Source organism: Chelonia mydas, chromosome 18, assembly GCF_015237465.2.
Source record: "Chelonia mydas isolate rCheMyd1 chromosome 18, rCheMyd1.pri.v2, whole genome shotgun sequence".
NCBI lineage: Eukaryota > Metazoa > Chordata > Testudines > Cheloniidae > Chelonia > Chelonia mydas.
The window spans coordinates 10,758,087-10,774,007 of NC_051258.2; the positions used below are offsets into that span (position 1 = coordinate 10,758,087).

General features: G+C 39.3%; 1 protein-coding gene across 13 annotated transcripts in view; it reads right to left on the reverse strand.

The window, feature by feature from the left end:
• Nucleotides 1-13,512, reverse strand: part of VPS13D (vacuolar protein sorting 13 homolog D) — a 199,207-nt gene extending 185,695 nt beyond the window's left edge. For 5 of the 13 annotated variants that reach the window (XM_037881403.2, XM_043531478.1, XM_037881398.2 and 2 more), the window contains exons 1-7: nucleotides 13,211-13,511; nucleotides 8,892-9,054; nucleotides 5,692-5,769; nucleotides 5,175-5,365; nucleotides 2,716-2,796; nucleotides 794-910; nucleotides 387-491 (exon numbers count right to left, since the gene is read on the reverse strand). In XM_037881403.2, coding sequence (XP_037737331.1) covers nucleotides 387-491; nucleotides 794-910; nucleotides 2,716-2,796; nucleotides 5,175-5,365; nucleotides 5,692-5,769; nucleotides 8,892-8,988 — 669 coding nt within the window. In that variant the 5' untranslated portion in view covers nucleotides 8,989-9,054; nucleotides 13,211-13,511. Of the gene's footprint in view, nucleotides 1-386; nucleotides 492-793; nucleotides 911-2,715; nucleotides 2,797-5,174; nucleotides 5,366-5,691; nucleotides 5,770-8,891; nucleotides 9,055-13,138 lie in introns of all 13 variants that reach the window. The other 8 variants (XR_006286399.1, XR_006286398.1, XR_006286400.1 and 5 more) reach the window with 4 other exon arrangements.
• Nucleotides 13,513-15,921: the final 2,409 nt, after the last annotated feature.

Here is a 15,921-nt window from a genome sequence, read left to right on the forward strand (position 1 = left end):
CATATCATCTGAGTGGATTAATTTTGCTTGTTTCTTGTTTATTACTTAGGTTATTTTTGTTTAATATTTATAGGTTGAATTACTATTTTACAGTCTATATTAGTAGTACCGTTGGCAGGTCTCATGGAAGCAGCATGTTTTAAGGAGGGCTTTTAAAGAGGATAATTTAAATAGGCAATGTTCATACTTCAGTTTTTACTTGGTCCCGTACTAATCTTTCCATGACATCATGAATCCACATAGCTCAAGTTGCTCCAAATATTCCTAGACCTAAATGCACTATAAAATTTTACATTATATTACAAACCAGTGGAAGAACGTGAAAGTCTTGATTTCCCTCTTCACATGCAAGTAAACGTTATTCCTTCCAAATGTTCATCTCATACCTGTAGCTCACCAAGAGGCAGGTCTCCCAATAAAGTGCAACAAGTATCCCAATAAATACTGAAGTCAGCAACATCCAACTGCTTTTTCCGCATCAACTTCTCTACCTAAAGTGAAAATTTTTAACTCAGTCACAACGCATCAAACAAAATGTGACAAATTATTTTAAATCTGACTGTATTGTGATCACCATTAAATATTCAGTGTGTAACATGCAGCTGTTTTTGACTTTATCATGGTATCTACAATAATTCTTAAGGATGAGATTGTTATATTATAAAACAATATTTGCAGTAATTATTTAATAGCAACCATTGTATTGCATTTTAAAAACAGGAAACAATTATATCATTCTCATCACATCTTAGCGCGTATCATTTCTTCAGTGTTAACTTTGACCTATACTCACAGGCTCATTTACAGCATTTTGCATTGATACATTTTTGATGCACACTCCAAAGGCAAATGGCTGTGAAGGATTTGTGATGCCATCCTCAAACCGCAAATGGACATCTTGAATTTTCAACTGAGGAGAGAGAAAAACGTGACAGGGAGCAAAAAGATTGTGTTATGCTTGAAACAGATTTAGTGTACTGCAATGTTGATAAATTATATTCAAGCTGTTTCAATACTTACATCTCCAAGAAACAAACAAAATTTATTTAAATGGTTATTCTGTGATGGGACCCTCCTGCCATTTCCTGACTGCACTCCCACAGGCTCCATTCCATATTTCTTCCTCTGGTCTACCCATCTCCCCAGATGTTAAAAACACCAGCTACGTCATTTGCCATTTTCATAAAACAGGCTGTTTTTCTCTGCTGTTTTACTACTACCCTTGCTTGCAGGCCACAGTTGCTGTAGTCATACAGAAACTCGTGTTGCTCAAAACACAAGAGAATAATCCATGCAGACTAGAATAAAAACTAGTGCTGCATTAGCAGAACACGAAGTGCTGACCTGAATTAATTTTACATGTGGCAAAAATCTCATAATGGTCATGGAACCAACTGAATTTTGCTGTTTCATGCTTTACTGTACAATGTCATACTCGGCCCAAGATCTCACATCGAGAATATCTGATTTGCGTCATCACTACATGCTGTATCATCTCTGGAAGGCCCCATTTATTTCTAGTTACTGTTAATGACAGCCTTTTACAACTGACTGTTACCTCAGTTTTCTGTTATGAGATAAGCATCAGTACATGGAAGCGATCCCTCAATACAGAGTTAGCACGGACTATATCCTCTACATATAGGTGAAGTAAGAGAACAAATTCATTACATGGCAGCTAGCATAAACAGATTTTAGAAGATATCACAGGGAGGGTTGCTTATTTTTTTGGTTTCTTTAGACACAAGTTTTTTAATAATGCAGATATCCTTATAAATTTTAATTAGCACACATAGCTAAGAATAAATAAATGTGAAAATATCATTAGTTTTATTATGGCTTTAAAAGAGAAAAGTAAAAGAGCCCAGGCTCTAGAATTTTGAGTGAGCTTGCAACTAAGGAGAAAAGGTTTCTGCTGAGTGTCTATCCAATATTGCTAGATGAAGACTGCATATACATTTTATTTGTATATGTTAAACAGTCTTTCAGGCAGCATCAAGCTTCATGCATCAGAAATAAGCAGAAGTAAGCAAAGGTCAAAGTTCCAGAATCTCAGAATGGTATTTACATTTTCTTCTTTATATACTTTAATGCTACTCTCACATCTTAGGACCCACACAGCAACAACAACACTGCAAGCAACACTGGAAGATAATGAATTTTGCCATTTAAAAAGGAAACTTCACAACATTAAGAAGGAAATCAAACTTAACAGCGACATCTACTTCCCAAGCAGATGTGAAGAACAAAACACAGAAGTTGGTCCAGTACAAGATATTACCTCACCAAACTTGTCACACTCAAAACATTATACATAAACCTGTGTGTAATACATTGTAACTTTTAAAATTGGAAGTATTAATAAATTGGGAGACACTCCAATATTATGGTAAGAACCACCATAAAGCTAGACAGCTTTTATATTGATCTATTATCCATCGACCCCTACAAAGCAAGGAAGAATGACACTTCTCCAAGGACTGGGAGAGTGAAAGGTTCCTTCCTCCCCATAAACCCCTCACTTTGCCAATTCTGGCTTGGTTCAGAGTTCAGAGGAAAAAAGATTCTAGCTCTGAAAGGGGTCTCTCTCTACTAAGTATTCACCTCCATTGTACACATGTTGAGTCTCCTGAAAATAAACAAGAAGCACATCATATACAAACCAAGTATTCTTTAGTAAATAGAATGAAAGATTGTGGGTCCCATTAGACTTACTTCAATGTTCTCTACAATTCTTGTGACTGCAGATGCAGTAACTGAATACCAGTAAGATTCTCCTTTCTGCTGTCGTTCTTTCTGAAAGAGAGAGAGAGAGACAGAACAGCTATTTTATTAAAAAGAAAATGTATTTTCTTTACATATAAGGTCTGGAAAATAAATTTTAATGTTTACAAAGCCAGAGGAAAAAAATCTAAATAATGTAGGAGATTGCTAGTCTGATGCTATATTAGAAAGGGATTGTCATGTTAAAACTCCTATTTAACGAACAATGACTTACTTGTGTTATCAAAAGTTTAGATTATAACAAAGAAAGAATTTTTAAATGCCACTTTACTTTTGTATCATTGATGCTATTTATTTGCAATGGCTATGTTAAATGAAGCACACAAAGTAAGCTAATTAGCTTCACGTTCTGGTTCTGTTCCATTGGCAGTATGTTTGCATTGCAAACACTGGAGGGAATGTTTACTTCTAAACAAAAGACTATTTTAATTGAAATAGTCCATTTTCAGGACATTTTCAAACTATTACTATTAGCTTTGGTAATATTTTTTAAAACCACAAATTGGGGCATGAACTACACAACAATCTTTTGGAAGATGGAAGAGCATTAGAAGTATTTTAAGTCAAAAATCTATTCAATATGAGGTAATTTGTTAATGTTATAGAACGTGTGTATTAAGACAAAATTATAATATAATTTACACATCACACAAGGATGAAGATAGTTAACAGATGCGTTTCTTTACCAGTACAATTACAAGTTGTCTTCTAGTTATGAGTATAAGGTTAGAAACTGTCTTACTGTACTTAATATCATACTATCAGTAGTAATACTGAGCTAAAACACGGTTAGCAAGAAATATATTAGAAAATATTTATAGTTAGCTACGGTTTATATAATTTACTATTATTTTGGGGTTAAAGTGGCGGGGAGGGGCCACCAACCTTTAGTGTTTAACCCCTATTTTGATATTCTGAAATATCCCCCTACACAGACCACTTGCCAACTATTAGGAAGATAGGATTTTAGCAGAAATGTAAAGCAAATAATCCCCAGCAAGTTCTTTCCTTTATTTTGTTTTATTAAAAACTCTCTTTTAGTAACGTATTGTCTTCCTTTAGTCTCTTGAGTTTTCTACTATTGTACATGTGTATCTTACTCCAGACTGGATTGTAGTTTAGATTTTTTTTTTTTTAAATATTTATATTCAGCAGCCCATAGTACGTTCCAAAGCACTTGCAATGACAGCATCAATCACCGATATAGTACGTGTTCTTAGAAACGATAGCATCTGTGGTTATGGTTCTGATCAACATAAGCATGGGTTAATAGAACTCTACCAGTAATTCACAATAATTAACGTGTTATGGTCAAAGGCCCCTGAGTTCCTAACATTATGTATGAAAACACACACATATTAAAGGTGAAATTTTCAAAAGTGCTATAGAAAATACTCCCCACACTCAAAATTACAACATGGGCCAGCAATAATCAGAGTGTGATTTCATAACACCCACATCATCTTCCTACCAAATAAAACTAGAAACAAATATTTGAGCTACACATTTACTCTTTCCTACATCTAGAAAGAGAGCATTCCAGAGTTTCAGGCTCTCAGTGGAGCAGAGCCTGCCTCCCATCCCTTTGAGAACTGAGAATGTGCCAATCGCAACTGCCAGGAACAGGAAACTGGACAGCAGTCAGTTCCTCCAGTAGACTGGTCCTATATTTAAGATTTTGCAAATTAGTACTCATATCTCAAAGCTAATTTGTGGAACAACAGGCAATCAGTACAGTTCCTAAAGCATGAAAGTAATCAATACTTGTAGATAAGTGCTCTTGAAGTTGTGTAGCTATATAATGCAGGTTGCAACTACCAAAAGTGGCTGTCCAGGGAAATTCCAAACAAAAAGCGTATTTGTAACTTAGCCAAACTATGGATCATTTTGGAACAGTCTGGGTCCAAAAGAAAGGGAAAAAGAAAAAAATATACGCTACCACGTACAGCTCAAAGTAAAAAAAAATTTTTTTTAAATGTACACCTAAGTTGCTATGCTTACCAAACTTCCTAGGGTAAACCACATTAATTGACCAAGGCAGATTCTCCAGACATCCCCGGCCCACCACCAATACTTCATATAGTCTGGACTGAGCTTTAACCAGTATCTTTAATCAACTGGGAAACACTGGCCAGGTAGCGGTACAGTGCTACAGTGAAACTATTGTGATCTGAAGTGATGATAAAATAGATGTGGGTTTCCTCAGCCTCCTGAGGAAGCCAAAGACCATGCAGCCTTATCACTTGCAGATCAAATCATAACTCGGTTTCCTGCATATTGACTCAAAAAGAGACTTACATTTGGTAGAAGGTTTAAAGGTGATCAATCTTCCGTAACAGAAAAACAAAATCAACTCCTTTATTTTAAAAGATAAGTCCTATGTTACTCACTTTCCATTTTTCTTCCAGTGCTAAAAGAAGAGCTTTCTTGTGTTCTCTTTCCAGCAACTTCTCCCTTTCTTCATCAAAATCTTCTTGCTTTTCTGGTGCGCCAATTAAGTGGAGTTTTGAGATAGATATCACCCAGGGATCCACATGTGGGCGATAAAAGGGTATCTGGAGCGTTATTTTGCCAATGAAACCTAGACTCACCAAGATAAAACACTGTTAGAATCCTACACAGGTACACTGTTATACTCTATGTAAAGTGAAAAAGGAAAAAGACGTAATTATTGCAACATAAAAACAGAATTTGTTCGCCATAAATTCAGATTACGTAATTTGTCCAAGAATTTGACACTTAGCTGCAAACTCTTATTTTAAGGTCAGTTCCAGCTATGACTTATTACTAAAAGAGATCTTAAAAGACTAACCAGCGTATGAAATGCTTCATACTTGTAGCAGGAACTAACAAAATGAATAATTCCTGTAGAGAACACCTGTCACACACACAGGCACAAATACATACCTGCTTTTACTTCAAATGGCAACTCCAGTTCCTTCAAGGCATCTTTCTTTAATGGTAGGTTTTCCAGTTCAACAGCACCTGCAGGAGGAAGAGAAATAGCAATCTGTTGAATAAAACTACGTTAAAGGCTGCTTGGCTGAGGATTATGAACTTAATACCAATAAGTTTTTTCTTTAAAATTAATAAAAATAAATGAGGTGGGATAAAAATTCTATTTCATGAGCAAAGCAAATCTATCATTTTAAAGAATGGGGAAATTAGATGTGATATTTAATATTTTGTAATGATTTTTAAATGCAATCTGCAGGAGTTATTTGATATGATCACAGGGTATATTTCAAGGTACTTAATCTGAACTTCTCCATCAACAGCAAAGCATCTGGAAGGCAATTTTAAAACAAAAAACAAAAAAACCCACCAATTAGAGGTTTTCTGGAAATTACAAAAACACACACACAAGATGATTTTAAACAAGGACACATGTTTTCAAAACAAGACAGAAACTTTGACATTAGTATGTAGAAAAGAAAAAATAGGATTGTTGTCCTAAAATGTCCCCTGCTAAAATTACAAGTGGAACAATAAGAAGATGAATGGAAATTGATTCTTTAGTTTTTGTTAACATACCCACAGCATACCACAATAGCATGGTATAAATAAAATAGTTCCAATAGCAAAGGAAAACATATAAATGCCCAACACACAACAACAGTTTAAACTGTAGCACCCTTGGCCTCTACAGTTCCATAGCAGGCAATCATATTTTTATGAAAAGTCTTATACAGTAGATATATTTAACTCATATTTCATTTTTACACTTTCATATCTACAATTCCTTATCGCTTCAGTAGGCTCAGATGAGAACTGTGGCCTCTTTCCTCCTTCTTAGCATTGAATTACCATTTAAAGAAAGGCTGCCCCTTTCAAATATGTAAATTTATCTGTCACACAGGGAAGAAAAACAGACTCTTGAAATGTTGTTTCAGACTCAGGAAAGGGGAGGATTTTAGCAATAACAACAATGAAATGCATTAAAAATAAACAGGATGAAGGAGAGGAAGCAAAGGAGAGGAGAAGGAACAAATGATGGAGTGAAAGGCATGAAGAAGCGGGAGGATAAAATGGCATATGGAAAATTCATTGTGAGAAACTTGTTTAGAACCTGGGTCCTTACATTCATTATTCAGATTAAACTCCTTCTAGCTTCAGTAGCGTTTCATCTGAGTGAGGAGTACAAGACTGGGCCCTTACAAGAAAACGTGGCCACATAGTGAAAACCTGAGGCCAAATCCCATAATCTGTTAAATGCACACAACTTTCATTGACTTCAGTAGGTACTGCAGAATATAAATCTTGTTTTTTGTTAGGAGAAGAAGAATTACAGGAGATGTCTCACCAACACCGACACATTTGAAAATGGAAATTCCCCATGGGTTTCAATGGAAGACCCTAAGAATCTATTCCATGAAATCCTAAAGTTTCTAGTCTCTGATGGTCAAGAAATATACTTCATATAGCGAAGGAACTTTATGCGACTACATTTTTATTGCTTTGGTATATTATTAATATTTATTATTTTTATTGTCATAGCACCCAAAAACTCCAATCAGGATAAAGGCTACCCTGTGCTAAGCACTGTACAAATACGCAAGAGGACTCTGTAAACTCTTCAGGGAACGGGCAATCTAATGCATACTTCTATTTGTTTCTCACCCACGAGTCCTATCCCTGTACCTCATAATAAGAATAAAGCTCAAGGCTGGGCCAACCAAGAGTCAAAAAGAACTTAACACTATACACTGACAGTCAGCCAAAATTCCATCCTAGAACTATTTCTTTAAGTAACCAACAGTCAAAACTGGCTCCTTGCAGAGTAAAAAAATTTCTTCTCAAAACAAGTGAAGGTGAGGGACTACATTATGTAACTCAGTCAAGACTTTTTTTTTTTTTTTAAATCATGAGTTATTACCCCACCTTTCATGAGTGAATCAGTGAGTATCCAAATAAGTTCTCACCATTACCTGTTATGTATCTTCTAAAGTGCGAGAAGAAATTTCACAAAACATGCACACACAAACTATCATTGCAACTACATATTGAAAACTAAAGCAACTATTAAGCTGCCTATATTCCATCCAAGCTTCTCTCCAAATCTCTCCCCTCATTCACCCTGAATACGCTATCAAAAGCATCTCTATCTGCTTGATACAACTTACCAGTTAACATTTGCTAAGTACTATTTCTCACCTTCAAAATTCTCCTGAAATCCCTGTTCCATAAAGCACCCCAGATAGAGAGATGACATGCCACTGTTTGCTTTACTGATTTTCAAAAATTAAACCAATAACCCATAGCATCAGCTGGGCTCATGTGTGCTCTTTTATATATGTTCTGTAAAAATACTTTAAATATTTTACTAAATATCTTGAGAATACAATGATTTCCTGAAATACTCACTATTGCCATTTGATATTTAAAGGAACGCCCGTTTAAAAAAAAAATCAGATTTACTACTGTTGCAAGCAACCCCTATGCTTACTGTAACAAATAGATTAAACAAAATATTATTTCCTTCTATTTTGTCAACTTCTTTACTTGAAACACATGCACAGTGGTCAAGTGCATTGTCACTTTCACTGTTCATGGATGGTGCATAAGGCTCTGAAAGAGGTTCCTTATTAATAACAGCAGCAGCAAAACTGAAAATGAAACAAAAGAGGCAGCAGACAAGTGCGTGTGCACATATTGAAGGGTGTGCTTGAGCATATTTGGAGCTGTTGTTCTGGGGTGTTCCCAGAGGACCCTTCAAAACATCAAGAGTAGAGAAGAACAGAAAACCCATATAGATTTTATTACAGATTTCAAAAACAAACCCTCAGTACACACTAATAGGGTGCATTATCAGGAAATCATTTTTTTCATTAGTCTATTTAAAAAAAATTAAGCTGGCACTAACCCTTTAAGGAACATCTCTCCTTGGAAAGCAGGAAGATTTACTCACTATTTTTAATTGTATATTTTTATTTAGATCAATTTACTACTACAATATAAGAACAAGGACATAAGTGCTAATCAGTAAGACAAATGTAAAATATATTCAGTATATGTATTCCGGCTTTCAGTGAATACAAAATCATTCTATCAATACAATTCTTAAAATATAAAACAGAGATACATCAAACAGTGCTAATAACCCTTACCTTTCAGAAGAGCTACTGAGAGTTGGTCTGTGTTCAGGTTATTGACATATTTGCCCAAATAGGTGTTGAGGACCCAGGCTACCAGTCCCTCCAACATGATTGTATCCTGGGAGGGGTGGCTAAGACTCTGTTGTCATCCTCTGTTCCATAGTTCAGTTGTATTCTGTTTTACATGCAAAAGGGAAACATGTCTAAGAGATATACTATGTGCTCTCAAACCATTTCCCACCCGCCAACATACAGAAATTGAGACGCAATTGCAAACAATTTTCACTTTAATCATCCCATCCCAAAGGCACTGGAAAATTAATATTAAGTACAAGATGCTTTCCTAGAGCAGCTGCTTAAAAAAAAAGTAAGAATTTTGCTATGTACAGCTACTTTTAATTATCCTGTTAATCCTAGGTCAGAGCATAGCGCAATGAAGTTACTATTTGAACTGATTTTATTTATACAATATTAGACTGTATGAACTCCCATAATACCACCTCACCTGCTGCAATCTTTACTGCGGTAGACTGCACTGCGTTTTTTAAACCTTTTCCTCACTGAGATTTGTAGTGCTTTAGTGATTAAAAACACTAAGCAGAGTGACCTAGTGAACAGAGCACTGGACCACAACTCAGGAGACTTGGGTTTTATTCCGATCTCTGCCGCTAGCCTGCCGAGTGATCTTGAGCAAATCACTTCACTTCTCTGTGCCTTAGCTTCCCCATCTGTGAAATGGGAATAATGATACTGACCTGTCTCTTAAAGCGCTTTGAGATCTAATGATCAAAGCATTATATAAGATCATATTATGGAAGTATACCCTCTACTCATAGAATCATCATACAAGAATTAATCTTTGCATCTTTCATATTGCAGCACTGTCCTATTTTGAAGCAATAAAAGACAAGGTACCACATTGTTCTCTCTGTCTTCAGAGAGGAAGGAGACTGAAAATAAGCAGTTCTGGATGCAGGTTAATGTGCTGTCTCTGTAGCCTTGTACCTCTTCCTCAGTTCCCACAGAAAACCCCTCCACTGGTACTCCATAAGGTCTGGACTCTCCAACTTTGGAAATTATGGTCTGGAGTGGAGGGTGGCCACACTCTGTGACAGTGTTCTCTCTCCAGTTTTTATGTACGGCTTCATACCATGTCTATCACTGCTATCTGAGTGTACGTGCATGCACACACACATACCTACCCCAAAACTTATTTTAGTTCATATTAATGCTGATCTGGTCAATATTACTTGCTATCCCCACTCCATTCAGTGTAAGACCCCCTGAACAAGATTCCCAGGAACAGCAGCTAGCAAGGGAAGTCCTTGCAGCACTGCTCTGTGAAGAGGCTGGAAATAACTGGGAGGAGTCCATGCCCACGTTCTGTGAATCTCAGGGACTCTACAGATCAGGTTTTCTGGGAAAAGAAGTGAGCCAAACTTCCAGCCCTTTCCATTATAGGAAGAGTGAAACCCAAGCTCCCTGAAAGAAGAGTGCACTGGAAACTCCGTAAGTGAAAACTGATGGATTTCCTGTCCCCTAAAAAGCAGTTACTTTTGTAGAAGGCAATCTGGCCCCAGAACAGGAAAAAATGGGTAATTTCATCCTAACTTTTACTTTTTACTCTGTGCACAGGATGCAAATATAAGCATGTGCTTTCTTTCAGCACACTCCTATACACTACATATTTATACCCTAAAAAAATCGGTACATTATACACCTTTAGTAGTTTCAGTCTGAAAAATTTATGTTGTATTTATTTTGTCAGTCTTTTAAGCTCTCTGACCAACATGTAATCATGTTCATAAAATAAGAAGCCACTTGACCATGCTGGGATGCCAGCAGCCATTGCTGAAAAGAATCTAGTGCCATTGGACGTGAATTGAAAGAGTAGTGTGTATGCATGGAAAGCTTAACTCAACTTTTGCTAACAAAGGCCCCAATTCTACAAGTTGATTCATGTCGGAGGATCCTCACACCCCGTGAAGTCAATGGGTACAATGAACCAGTAGAGATCTACCTCTGTGGATCAGCTTCCAGGACAGGGCCTTTAATTCTATTTCTTTGTGGCACTCTTATAAACACTTGCAAAACAAGTTACTTAGTTTTAATTTCTTGTCTGCTCAGGTTCCATCAGCTCAGATAATACTGACAGCTAGCATGATTTTACAGTTTTTAAAGGGATACTGTCAAGATTCTAAAGATAAAATACACATACTTTGACAATTATCAGAGGGGTAGCCATGTTAGTCTGGATCGGTAAAAGCAGCAAAGAGTCCTGTGGCACCTTATAGACTAACAGACGTATTGGAGCATAAGCTTTCGTGGGTGAATACCCACTTCGTCGGATGCATGTCGTATTCACCCACAAAAACTTATGCTCCAATACGTCTGTTAGTCTATAAGGTGCCAGAGGACTCTTTGCCACTTACATTTTTTACCCTCACAATCTTTACCAAACATTTCTATTTCAATCCGTGCTGTTGCCAGAAAATAAAAAGGCAAATTGTAATTTATGCCTCACTGTGCTGTCATTGAAGTCAACTGTAGAACTCTCATTAACTTCAATGGGAGCAGGACCAAACACTTACCTAAACATTGGCAAACAAAGGGTGAATACACAGTGTGATGTGGAAAAATACTATACATACCCCTGCTTTATTAATTGGGTGTCTGGGGGCACATCATTTTCCCCAAGGCAACATGAATCAATTTTTTAAAACATGGAGTTGCAGATGGTAGAAAGTGAAAAAGATACTTTTCATAAAAAAGCAGGACAATAAAAGGAAATGATTAATTTCAGGACCATATTGTAATTTTTATATTAAAATTCAGGGTTTTTCCATAGCTAATATGAGTTTTACTTGACTGATGGTTGCAACAGGAATGTTTCCATTTTTAAAAATATCAATGAAACCTTTCTTCTATTAAACCCCGCCCACAAACATTCAATTTCTCTTGAGCATTAAAAACCCAAACACAGAGTTGTGCTAAGGCTGAAAAGTGAAACTGACTAGAACTAAAAGTTAAACACAAAACATCTTAAAATAATGCAAAGTAACAAACTATTAAAATGAAAAATATTAAAAGTCAAGGAGTTCATTATTTAAAATTATCTGATCTTTTGACTTAAAGTGCCTTTAATAGTTTCCATAGGCAATGCTAGCTACACTCCACAAACTAACGTCTTGTCTTTCACACAGCAGATACTAGCATCCACCTTTCACTTTTAGTTGAGATTGAAATTGCAGCTATGACTAACAAAGTAAAAGTTTTAACCAACATGTAAACAATATCCCTGTCCTTTCCACTCCACTCTTCAGAGGGGATTGTGGATGCAAAATCAAGATGAAAACCTTGAGACAGCAGTAAGATGAACTGGATATGTTATCAAAAAAACAGGATCACCATGAAAAGGAAAAGACACATTTCTGCAAGGCATCATACTTGAGTTTAACTCAAGTAAATTCTGACCTTAGTTTAAATTACCTGTGGGAGATACACAATCTTACTTGTATAAACAAGAGTGAGTAAACATTTATCAGGAAGGGCTGGAGGAGGGGGGACTGCACTAAGAAAGGATGGGAGGAAGTGTCAAGAAATCTCATAAACCTCACGATGACTCTTTGGAGAGAAGGGGGCTTTTAAACCAGTGCCACAGGCCCTGCAGGGGAGGATGACTGTGGTGTGGGCTGGCAGAGCCGGCCCCCTGGTAAAGGCAGGCCCACGGGAAGGGCGGTCTTAGTGCAGGGTCCAGGGATTACTGGGGGGGGGCTGACACCTTGCTGGACTCTGGCCATACAGTCCGAGGCGGATGGTGGGTGGGGTCATTGCCTGGGGAGCAGGCAGAAGTAAACCCCTAGGAAAAGAGGGGCGCTACTGGCACGAGGCAGGGAAAGGTCACCTTGCTAAGAGCACAGCTGGGGCTGCCCCAGGAGGCGGGGGTCCCTGTAAGGGCGCTTGGGGGTGAGGGGGGGCAGCTGGAGGGAGGGTGTAAGAGGGGGGCGGGGGCGCCAGGGCCCTAGCAAGGGAGCCAGAGAATCACAGCCAGGGCCAGACCCCCGGGGGGGGGGGGAGGGGGTCACTCTGAGAGCCAGGCCCCCGGGGAGCTGGGGTCGGGGGGTCACTCTGTGAGGGCCAGGCCCCCGGGGAGCTAAGGGGGGGACCCGGGGTGTGGGGGGGTCACGCTCTGAGGGCGGGCACCCGGGTTAGGCGGGGTCACGCTCTGAGAACCAGGCGCCTGGGGGGGGGTCACTCACAGGGACAGGAGCCCAGGCAGGCAGCGCGGCCCGCTCCCCGAAGCCGTTAGCGGCGCCTCCCCCCCCAAGTACCTGCCTCGCTCCCCGTCCCCTCAATGGCGCTCTTGGGGCAGGGCCTGCCAGTGAGCGAGCCGGAGCCTGCGCCAATCGAGCCGGAGCTAACGGATGGGGCCGCCTGCCTGTAGAGTGCCGAGCAATCGATCGTCGTCCCCGCCCCCAAGGGTAGAACTTTTCATAGAAGATCAGGGGTGGGAGGGACCTCAGGGGGTCATCTCGTCCCACCCCCGCTCAAAGCAGGACCAATCCCCAATTTTTGCCCCAGATCCCTAAATGGCCCCCTCAAGGATTGAACTCGCAAGGCTGCGTTTAGCAGGGCAATGCTCAAACCACTGAGCTGTCCCTACCCACTTTTGAGCCCAGCGAGGGCCCGGTAAAGAAACACCTTGGAGCCACGCAGCTTTCCAATGAGCCTCCTGCCTCGCCCTGGCCACACACCAGCCTGCACTGCGGGGGGGGTGCAGCCCACAGGTGGGCACCCACTACAGTGCCACCACCAAGCATTCAGACATCACAGAGTCAACAACCCCCCCACTACCACCACCCCCATCATCATCATCAGACTGGCTTCAAAATAATGAGATTTTAGACCATAATAGCGTGGGTTGTTGATTTATTTTCTTTTTGGGTTTTGAGCCCTACCATTTCCCATTTTCAAGCTTGTCTCCCAGCCAGAAGGGTAACAATGCTCTTATTTTTAAGCGAAAGCTCAAGAGTCTGATGTTATCACATGAAAATGGGAAATGACTGCCTAGGAAGGAGTACGGTGGAAAGGGATCTCGGGGTCATAGTGGATCATAGGCTAAATGAGAGTCAACAGTGTGACACTGTTGCAAAAAAAGCAAACATCATTCTGGGATGTGTTAGCAGGGGTATTGTAAACATGACACGAGAAGTAATTCTTCCGCTCTACTCCCTGCTGATTAAGCCTCAACTGGAGTATTGTGTCCAGTTCTGGGCACCACATTTCAGGAAAGGTGTGGACAAATTGGAGAAAGTCCAGAGAACAGCAACAAAAATGATAAAAGGTCTAGAAAACATGACGTCTGAGGGAAGATTGACAAAATTGGGTTTGCTTAGTCTGGAGAAGAGAAGACTGAGAGGAAACATGATAACAGTTTTCAAGTACATAAAAGGTTGTTACAAGAAGGGAAAAAAATTGTTCTTAACCTCTGAGGATAGGACAAGCAGCAATGGGCTTAAATTGCAGCAAGGGTGGTTTAGGTTGGACATTAGTGAAAACTTCCTGTCAGGGTGGCTAAACACTGGAATAAATTGCATAAGGAGGTTGTGGAATCTCCATCATTGGGGATTTTTAAGAGCAGGTGGGACAAACACCTGTAGGGATGGTCTAGATAATACCTAGTCCTGCCTTGAGTGCCAGGACTGGACTAGATGACTTCTCGAAGTCCCTTCCAGTTCTATGACTCCAGCAGCTGGCACATTAGAGAAAATTAATAAATATTGCAAGGCTTGTGATTAAATCACAAGAGGCAGCAACTTTGGCAGTAGCTGTACACCCACACAATAGGAACACACCCAGTACAACCACTAAGTATGTACCAGAGGCATATACCCATATCACGTGAGTTGTATACCATTGCGTGTGTAATAGAAATGTTCATCAATGAGTGAACCAGGGGAACCACCTACATTTCAAGGACAAAGGATACCTATGGAAAATGCAGGGTAAATTTTATTTGTAAGGGAGGCCACCACACACTGTGATACAATTTAAAAAGTGTGTGAAACTATGCTTTTTGTTTCAAAACATTTTCAGTATGATAAAATGTTCCTTAATAGCACTTGATTTGATAATGGTCATGAGCTAATAGATGCCACATAAAGCACATGTTTTAGACATAATAAACGTTTCCTCAAGGAAACAAAAAGTTAATATCTAATAATGGTTGAAACCCTACTTTAGCATGGATTCATGTTGAAAGGATATTTCCTCCATCATCTCCCAGACAGACACTAAGGGAATGATTCAATGCCTGCTGAAGACAACAGAGACTCCCACTATTTTCAGTGAGACTGCTCGTGAGCCTATAGTTAAACATGTACTTTACTGAATCAGGCGATATTGCTCCGCACTTTGCAGGACTGAATCTTAAAAGAGTAACCCATAGCCTGACTGGTAACTCCTGAAAATAAATTTCAATTTCAGATAAAATACAGTAAGTCACTCTTTATGACACTCCTAAGTAATTTACAGGTAAATCAGTCTTACAGGGGCGGTGACCCTTTGTAGCACTCGGTTGTGGCCATATACATAGGGACAACTTTCTGTATATCAGCGTTGTGAGAAGCAGGAAATAGAATTCTGGTTCTTCAACCTGTAAAACCACAGACCTCTCCAACAGGAGATAAAACAGGTTCTCAAACTGGGGGTCGGGAGCCTTCAGGGGGTCACGAGGTTATTACATGGGTTGCAAACTGTCAGCATCCACTCCAAACCCCGCTTCGCCTCCAGCATTTATAATGGTGTTAAATATATCAAAATGCATTTTCAACTTATAAGGGGGGGGGGGGGGTCCACCCACAGAGGCTTGCTATGTAAAAGGGGTCACCAGTACAAAAGTTTGAGAACCACTGCGATAAAAGGAGATTCTCCACTAGGTGGCAGTAGCATAAGGGTTTGCAGCCTCTTTGTAGGTCAGTCATCAAGGGTTGGCTGTAATAAATATTTATATAGGCCTTTTTACTTGCAGTACAGGACACTG